Source organism: Rhinolophus ferrumequinum, chromosome 11 (assembly GCF_004115265.2).
Source record: "Rhinolophus ferrumequinum isolate MPI-CBG mRhiFer1 chromosome 11, mRhiFer1_v1.p, whole genome shotgun sequence".
NCBI classification, from domain to species: Eukaryota; Metazoa; Chordata; class Mammalia; order Chiroptera; family Rhinolophidae; genus Rhinolophus; species Rhinolophus ferrumequinum.
Window position 1 is genome coordinate 87,524,254 of NC_046294.1, and position 9,817 is coordinate 87,534,070.

At 49.4% G+C, this 9,817-nt stretch overlaps 1 protein-coding gene across 1 annotated transcript in view; it reads right to left on the minus strand.

Annotated features, from left to right (window-relative positions):
- Positions 1 to 8,332, minus strand: part of SCN4B (sodium voltage-gated channel beta subunit 4) — a 28,118-nt gene extending 19,786 nt beyond the window's left edge. Inside the window, exon 1 of the mRNA XM_033121382.1 lies at positions 7,819 to 8,332. Within this exon, the coding sequence (XP_032977273.1) occupies positions 7,819 to 7,879 (61 nt within the window). The 5' untranslated portion in view covers positions 7,880 to 8,332. The remainder of the gene's footprint in view (positions 1 to 7,818) is intronic.
- Positions 8,333 to 9,817: the final 1,485 nt, after the last annotated feature.

Sequence of the window (9,817 nt, forward strand, 5' to 3'; positions counted from 1 at the left end):
ACAACTTCTTTTGCAATTGCAGCAAAAAGAATAAAATACCTAGGAATAAACTTAACCAAGGATGTGAAGGACCTATATGCTGAAAACTGTAAGACATTTTTGAAAGAAATTGAAGAAGACACAAAGAAATGGAAAGACATTCCGTGCTCATGGATTGGAAGAATCAACATAGTTAAAATGGCCATATTACCCAAAGCAATATACAGATTTAATGCAATCCTCATCAAAATCCCAATGACATTTTTTAAAGAAATCGAATAAAAAATCATCAGATTTGTTTGGAACCACAAAAGACCCCGAATAGCCGAAGCAATCTTAAGAAAAAAGAATAATACTGGAGGTATCACACTCCCTGACTTTAGCTTGTACTACAGGGCTACAATAATCAAAACAGCATGGTATTGGCAGAAAAACAGACACATAGACCAATGGAATAGACTTGAGAACCCAGAAATAAAACCACATAAATATGGACAGATAATTTTTGACAAAGAAGCAAAAAACATACAATGGAGGAAAGACAGCCTCTTCAATAAATGGTGCTGGGAGAATTGGATAGCCACGTGCAAAAGAATGAAACTGGACTGCTATCTGTCACCATGTACCAAAATTAATTCAAAATGGATCAAAGACTTAAGCATAAGACCTAACACAATAAACCGCAAAGAAGAAAACATAGGTACTAAATTTATGGACCTTGGGTTCAAAGAGCGTTTTATGAATTTGACTCCAAAGGCAATGGAAGTAAAAGCTAAAATAAACGAATGGGACTATATGAAACTTAAAAGCTTCTGCACAGCAAAAGAAACCATCGACAAAATAAAGAGGCAACCAACTGAATGGGAGAAGATTTTTGCAAACAGTGCCTCCGATAAGGGGATAATATCCAAAATATACAAGGAACTCATGAAACAACAACAAAAAAACAAACAACCCAATTGAAAAATGGGCAGAGGATCTGAAGAGACATTTCTCCAAAGAGGACATACAAATGGCAAATAGACATATGAAAAAATGCTCAACATCACTAATCATCAGAGAAATGCAAATAAAAACCACAGTGAGATATCACCTCACCCCAGTCAGCATGGCTGTCATCAACAAGACAAATAGTAACAAGTGTTGGAGAGACTGTGGAGAAAAAGGAACCCTCATACACTGTTGGTGGGAATGCAGACTGGTGCAGCCGCTATGGAAGGCAGTGTGGAGGTTCCTCAAAAAATTACGAATAGAATTACCATATGACCCAGCAATCCCTCTCCTGGGTATCTACCCAAAAAATCTGAAAACATTTATCCATAAAGACACGTGTGCTGCAATGTTCATTGCAGCTTTGTTTATGGTGGCCAAGACCTGGAAACAACCAAAATGTCCTTCGATAGATGAATGGATAAAGAAGTTGTGGTATATATACACAATGGAATACTATTCGGCGGTAAGAAAAGATGATATAGGCACATTTGTGACAACATGGATGGATCTTGAGAGTATGATGCTAAGCGAAATAAGTCAGACAGAAAAAGCAGAGAACCATATGATTTCACTGATATGTGGCATATAAACCAAAAACAAGAGAACAAGACAAACAAATGAGAAACAAAAACTCATAGACACAGACAATAGTTTAGTGGTTACCAGAAGGTAAGGGGTGTGGGGGGTGGGAGATGAGGGTAAAGGGGATCGAATATATGGTGATGGAAGGAGAACTGACTCTGGGTGGTGAACACAATGAGATTTATAGATGATGTAATACAGAATTGTGCACCTGAAATCTATGTAATTTTACTAACAATTGTCACGTCAATAAATTAAAAAAAAAAAACCAATGTTGAATGACATTACATAATTCAAGGGCCTGCTGTATGTATTTATGGAGCCTTTACTGTATTCCAGGCACATTTAATCCTCACACCCATACTATGAATGACGTGCTAGAATAGCTCCACATTACAGATGAGACAACTGAACGTAGAGAGGTTAGGTGATTTGCCTAAGGTCAAGAGACATATCTATCATCCCAAAGCCCCAAAGCAAGAAAATCCTTCTCTACATCCTAATGTAGCAAGGTTTGCCCACCAGCGTTCCAATTAGGGCTGAGAGGTTATTTCAATTATCCCTCATTCTTAGGTCAGCTCCTGTGTGCCAGGAATTGTTCTAGAGCTGTGGCTTTCAAACGAGAGAGCATTAGAATCACCTGGAGAGCAATTACGGCTAGCTTGGCCCACTTCTGGAATTTCTGATTCAGGAGCTCTACAGTGGAGCCTGAGAATTTGCACTTCTACGATGTTCCCAGGGAATGCTGTGTTGAGCACAACACTTTGAGAACCACTGTGCTAGAGGATTTATACATATTAATTCCAACTTTTATTAGAACACCAAAAGGTAGGTATAATGTCTCATTTTACAGATGATGAAATTGAGGCTCAGAGAGGTTAAGTAACTTGCCCAGGGCCACATAATACGTGGTGAATCTGAGCACTAACTATAAAATAGGACAGGCATTTTATATATAATGCCTTGTTTAATCCTCATAGCAATGCCAGGAGGTAGTTATTATTTGTACCCCAATATACAAAATGAAGAAACAGGCTCAGAGAGATTACTTGCTCAAGGCCACATACCAGCTGAGTGGAATAAGCAGTATTCAGATGCAGGTCTACTTTTCACCACGCTGTGAAGGTGCTTCTCCAAGAGAACAACGCTGTCAGAGCTAGCTCTCCTTAACACTCCTGATTTTCCTTCTACCTCTGCCTTCCCTACCCCCACACCTCCACCCACATACACACCTCTCCCCAGAGCTGTAGGAACTGGCGCCACACACAGGATTCCACCGTCCAGCCTAGAAGGTGGCCTTCTGGTCAGAGACCCAAACTCTGCTTCTCACCCCTCATTGTCCCCACAAACCAAGGAACAGAATATGGAGCTGTGACAGGGAAACTCTCAGGATAAGGCAGCTTCCTGCTAGCTACAGGCCTCCCTCAGGGTACAAGCCCATGATCCAAATAGCACCACAGCTCCAGCCTCCAGTGCTCACTGGCACCGCTGTCTAGAAATTGGGATCCTGGGGAAGATGGGGGAAACTCAAGTCAGAGCCAAATCCCCTCCCCACCCCCAGCCAGAATGGCATATGCAAGAGCAACAAAGATACACATTGAAAGTGATATATTTTTGACTGCTTTAAATAGATAGAAGCAGAAAGAGAGGAGTCTAGAATAAAGGAGAAAACTATTTCCTTAAGGTCTGGCTAATGGCAGTGCACACTTTTACCTGATTAGTGTGCCCCTGTGTGGATGACTTAACTCTAATAAACTCGCAACTCCCAGACACCCAAAGTGAAGCATTGCCATTCCCACCGTAGCCTGAGAGGGACACAGAAAAGGCAGACACGGTTCCATGGAGAAGTCCAGAGCCCAAAGTTAAGGCATCAGAGAGGGTAGGCAAGCCTGGCCTTTCCACAGCACTCCCTCCCAGTAGTCAGGAAGTCCTGCCAGCTATGTCTGGGTGGCTTATGTAGAGGAAAACCCAGGGGTCTGTCTCCTGCTGTCTCACCTGTGGGGCTGTGCCGAGGGGAGAGGAGGGAACATGGGTAGGTGTGGATCAACTGGAGGCCCCTGGAGCAGTGCTTCCGTGGGATGACCCAGTCAGGAGAGGATGGCTCAGCAGGTACAAGGCAGGTCCCACTCTGCCTGCTGACCTTGAGAAAGTCCGAGATACCACATCCGCAAAACCGGGATATCTGTTTTTCCTACCTCCCCACCTTGGTGTAAAGCCAAAACATGAGACTATAAAACACAAGAAGTGCTTCAGTGAGTCGACCCCTCTGACCTAGGCACCCTGCAGGTAGAGGAGGATAGTAATTGAAAGGAGGGAGGGGGACAGAGTGGGCCCCCAACGCAAGTCTGGAAATAACCAGGGCACCTCCGGCTTAATGACCAGTGCCAGCCAAGAATGTCTCCAGGCCATCCGCACGTTGTTTTATACTTCCACCCGGTACCACCTCTTGGAGGTCATGATTTCCATGTGGCTGTCTAGTTCCCTGGCTAAAGAAGAACTTTCTTTGCTTTATCCCGAACCTAACTCTTTAGAATTTCAAGGTGTGTATACGTAATTGGGATTGGGGTCTATTTCTGGTATCATGGGGCTGACGAACATGTCCTCCTCTTCATGAGACTGTGAGATTCAATCCTGAGCCTCAAAGCTTTGCCTTTGCTCACTAAAGGTCCCTAGCCCTTCGGCCACTCTCAGAGCAGCCATTTTATTTGCCATTCTCTGAAGTCTTCAGCCCACTCCCGGCCTCATCCAGGTGCTGCAGTTTTGTCTGTGGATTGATTCAGGACTCCCAACTTTTATTAAAGTAAAAAAATATTCGGTACATGCAAATGTTATTATCAAATAGTCACACAAACAGAAGTCTAACAGAAGCCATTAAACAGAAGTCTAATGGCTACCATCAGGTATTCCAAGGTAAATGCCAAACCAGGAAAAGGTCTGCCACCCTTTTCCCACATCCAAGCATCAGTCACACCGACCCGGTATGGAAGGAGGAAAGAGGGACAGGGTGGTGCCTACTCTAAGTTTAGCTCCAAGGGCTTCGCTGACTTTCATAGGGAAGCTGATACACTCTGGCCCCAAGGGAGTCAGATAAGCTCAAAGTTGGAGCTCAGAGGCAGAAAGTGGGCTGAGGCCAGCAAGACAAGACTCTTCTTGGGGTGCAGGCCCTAGTGGCTATGGGAGACAAGGCTGGGCCAAGCAAACACCCCTGGGCCCAAAGACAAAGGAAAGATTTCAGCTTCCTCTCCCTAGGCAACCTACCTACTTCCTGCCCACTCCCAGGAGCTTTCCTGGGATGGAAGCATGCCCCCTGAGACAGCAGAAGATGCTCAACAAAACCAGCTTTGCAAACAAGTCCAAGCAGAGTGTTTGTCCCTCCTCTTGCAGGCCAGAGAATAGGTGTGTTGGCAGGGCCAGCCCACGGCTTATGCAGCGATCCCCACACCCTCAGCAACAGGGCAAAGGGGGAGAATCTGTGCCCAGGGTCTGCCTGTCCTGCTGCCTCTCGGGAGGTAGCCAGTCATGAGAGTTTAGGGATGCCTCACAGGCCTGCATCTCCAGAAAAAGAACTAATCATTGGTTCCAGATTCAAACCTGGGGTCTCCCTCCACTTCTCCCCTTTCCTGTCCTCTTCTCCATGAACTCCTTACTTACCCTTTCCTTTTCCTTCCTCTGAGTGGGATTGAGCACCCGCTCTTTAATTGCTTTCTCATTAAACAAGCCCTTAATAAATACATACCAAGGGAAAGAGGGTTGTGCAACATAGCACCCTCACAAGTGATAATTAAACACGGATCACAGCAATTAAGCAAATCAGGGAACAAGGAAGGGTTGGCAGGACAGATATATTGCCAGCCACATGCTTAGGAAGGGACTGGCACCCACCTAAACCTCAACTGCAATACTACAGTCTTGGAAACTGCTTCTCAATTAAGAAAAGGGCGTCTTCTTGAGTTATTATAATCACTTAGTCTCAGTCAGTCAGACTGAATTTGATGTGGAGAAAGGGGCTGGAGGAGTAGGACAGTCCTGGGAGCTTACTAGTTCATCCCCAGTCCCCACAGTTGTGAGAACAATAGCTTTGCCCACTCCCTAGCTTCTATCCCTCCATGTCCAGGCCCCAGAGCCTCTCTCATTCTTTATTTAGCCCATTAGCACACTCCCTGCTGACATTCCCCTCACCAGACTTTGGTTGACTGGGAGGCAAGTTAGTATGACAGAGCCCAAGAGACCTGGATTCGGTCTTACTTGACCATCAATTAGCCATGCAGTCGGGCAAGTCACCTTCCCTCTCTGGACCATGGTTTCCTCTTCCTCTTTCTGTGCTATGGTTTCCAAAGTTCCTGCCAGTATCAATGCTGCCAGGGAGCATCTCCAGTCGGCTGTCCAGTCATCTCCACATCTCCCCACTGGACTGAGAGAAAGGATGACATCTGTGTCCCAAGCTTCGGGCAATGCCACTGTGAGGTCTCAGTAATGGCTGCCTGAGCAAGGTCCAAGAGCAGACCCTGGTTGTATTCCTGGGGCAGACCAGAGGGGCAGTGGGCAGAGCAGGTGGGACCAGTTCTGGGGCCCGCTGGTCTCCCACCTACAAATCACTCTGCTTTCTCTGAGGGTAGGTAGCTCAGGGCTTCATCCAAACCTGCTCCAATGGGCCCTGCCCCTACCTGGTCCACCAGTTACACAGTCCTCAGAGGAGATGGGGTCTTCCACCTGAAGAGAAGTACCAAGACTCTGCCCACAATCTCCCCAACACACACACACACACACACACACAGTGTACAGTGTGGTTTCCCTCAGAAGACTGGTTCTATGAATATTCTAACAGCTACCACTGGCATCCGCCACCCAACCAGGCAGCAGCAGGTGTGGATAAGTGGGCTAGTTAAATAACTGTGAGTTTGAATTGCCCAGGAACCCCTTCCCCCTGCCATGGTCACCTTGGGAACCTGCGCAGGTCAGGGACGAGAGGAGGGGAGCTAGTGTAGAAGGGCACTGTGACCAGCCCATGAAGAGGAGCCTCGGGCCCACTTCATTTGGGTCACTGTGAAACCAGCACAAAGCTGTGCTGGAGGTACCAGAGAAAACACCAATGTCTTCTATCTGGCTTTAGTGGTGTAACTAAATCAGTGGCTCCTGAGTGAAAGAAATACTCTATCCCCCCTCCACCATCAGGTGCTCACATAACAGGTCTGCACAGAGTTTATATTTGCAGAAACAGCAGTGACTGCCCTTAAAAAGCTTCTGTCTCCCTGTTTTCAGCACAATTGCCTAAATCGTGTGGCTAACCCAATGAAGGCAGCTGCAAAAAGCCAAATCTGACCAATATAAACAGGAAGAGGTACAGGTGCCAGAGATGGAGTTGGCTTGCATTGAAATCCATCTATGATTTATGAGATTACATTCTGGACTAATAAATACTGTTCCTAATCTCTTATTGTTTGACACTCAAAACTATTGTGTGTATATTCATAAATATTAATACTCTGTTCCTTCTGTATCCTCTGGAAGTGTCTCCTCAGTCTTCACATTCATCCCAAAAATGAGGAGCCAGGAGCAGGTTAAGCAGGCTCTCCCTATGGAATCCCTTTGTAAGAAGGGATACAAGACCCTCCTTAAAAGGGGGCTTGACCAATCTTCCAAGTCCCTCCAATCCCTTCCAGGCCTTAGTGTGGAGCTGCAGGGAAGGTAGCCGGCACTGGAGGAGGTACAAGGCACTTAAGCCAAACAGAAAAAGGTCCAGGAGGAGGGGGTCTCATACACACACACACACACACACACACACACACACACACACACACACGGTGCGTGTCTGATACCTGGGTGACAAGCATCCAAGTTGCAAACAGCTCTGGGCAGAGCTAGAAACCACAGTCCCAACAATCACACGTGCAACTCACCAGGCATTCCCTGCACCCAAGGCACAGACACCACCACCACCACCCCCATCCCCCAGCACACCCAAACCTCTGAACTCGGGAGACCCGCGCTCCAGCCCCAAGATCCAGCTCCAGAAAACTGGAACTGAAGGAGCCAGAGATAGCGAAAAACTAATCGCGAGGATGGCGGGCCAGTGGGGCCGGGGACGTGCACGATTCTCAGGGGCACAGCCGACCGAGCCGGGCGTTGGGCAAGAAGCCAGTGGCAGTGGTGCTTGTTCCGTGCCGCACTCCGAAGCTCACCCCATCCCAGTGTTCTCTCCTCTGGGGGAATGAATGGGGGGGGAGGTGAGGGGAGGCAGAAGAGACCAAGCTGGGGCTGCCTTACCCAAAAGCCCAGTGCCCAGCCATCTCGCCCGGGCTGCGCCTCGGTCCCCAGCCCCGAGCATCGTTCGATTCTCTCCGGAGCGCGCCAGGGGCGCGGGGATGGGACACCGACACAGGCGCGCTGGCGGTCCGCGGTCTGCAGTGGGCCCTAAGCTGCCGCGGAGCTCTGCGCCGCCGGCCGGGGCTCGGGAAAGTTAGCGGGTAAAGAGCGAGAGGAGGGGGAGGGAGGGAAAGGAGGAGCCGGCTGCAGAAAAGGCAGCTGAGGGCACGGGGAAGAGTAGGAGGAGCGCGAGGAGCAGAAGGAGGAAAAGCTGGAGGAGCGCTGAGCGAGCGCAGAGGCGAGCGTCGCTGCGCCTCTGCCCTGGAAGCCCTCCAGCCGCAGGACGGGCGGTGGCGGTTGTGGAGCCCAGGGCGACCCCGCTCGCTGCGTACCCAGCCCAGTGCGCCCGCCTCGTGGTGCCGGGCCCCGGGAGTAGGACGGCCCCCCCACTCCCTTTCCAGGTTGGCTGCGGCTAGGCACTGCAGGGCAGCCCGCAGCCGCCCGCATCGTCCCTGGCACTGAGCTGTCAATTAGGAGGATACTTTCGGGGAGAGTAGAGGTGGAGCTTTTCGAGTGTGGAAGGCTGTGTTGTGCTTTGGGGAACACGGGCAGAGCAGTGACTCCCCTCCCGAGGCCGCGAAGGGACTGCTCGGCTGTCTGCAGCTGGCACAGCCTCAGCGGGTGGCAGTGCGTGGGCTCGCCCGCTGCGGCCCGGCGGACCCGCGCGAGGCGGGCTATGGGAACAGCTTACAATCGCACACTCTCTCCCACCTCTCCCAACCCCTCCCATTTCTTCATAGACTCCGCGGAAATCTTGGGGCTCCTGATTAAGGAGTCAGGCCAGATGCTACCGACTCCCCTCCCCCTCACACACCCCTACTTCTCATTTTCCCGCCTAGGATGCCTCCCTCAGACTCCTCCCTTTCACCCTGCTCCAAGAGTTTCCCCTCTCCTTCAGAACCCGGGAAGACTCCTTCCGCCTCCCTTTAGGGCTCCCAGCTTGGGGCTCAGCTAAATCAAAGGGCTAAGGTGCGACTGCCAACAAGCAAGTCTTTTTCCAGACAGTCTTGAGTTAAAAGTGAGGAGTGCTGTTTCGGGTGGCTTGGTAGCTGATGTCCGATATCCTCCTCAGCACCCCCTTCCCAACCATCCAGGTTCCCTCCCTCCACCGCAGATCCCGTCTGCCTGCCCAACCATGCATTCTTTTCCGGCAAACTGGGAAACCTGCTACCACTTCCTGGCCTGACCCCTACTACAGCCCCCTCCGTGGCTCCCCACCACCCATCTTCTTAATCTGGGATCCCTGGTGGACCCCTTGAGGTTGTATGGGGAATGCTGAATGTCTATTAGTTTTTTCCAGAGAGAGGCTTGCTGCCTTCCTTCAGTATAGCTGTGACAGTGTAGTGCCGCTGGAGTCAAATCCTGGCTCCAGCATTTATTGTGGTATGACCTAGAGCAAGTTATGCAACTTCTGCAGATCCCTCATCTGTAAATGGTGAAAATAATTTACCTCCTGGGGTTGTTAAGAGCAATGCCACCCTTCGACCTGAGCAACAGAGGCCTCAGCCCTGGGCTCCTGAGTTTAAAGGGCCTCCTTCTGGCCCTCCTCTGTCTAGGACAGGACAGAGTGTAGTCCATGCATCTCCTCTTCTAGACCATGCTCCAGATATCCTCTCAGGAGCTGACCATGCAGATATGCACCCATAGGCTTGGGGAGTGGGCAAAGAGCAGCTGTTTGCAAGGGGTAGGAAGCAGAGGGAACTTGACCTGCAAGTGGAGCGTTCCCAGGCAGGCATGAATGTGCCTATCCCTCAGGACCAGAGGGGAGTGGACCAGGGCATGGTTTTTGGACCTGGTCTAAAAATTAAGACCAAGGAAAATTAATCAAAGGTGCGGGGGGGGGGGGGTCGGAGGGAATAGGTAAATTTTAACATTTTGTTATCTTGATTTATAACTTATA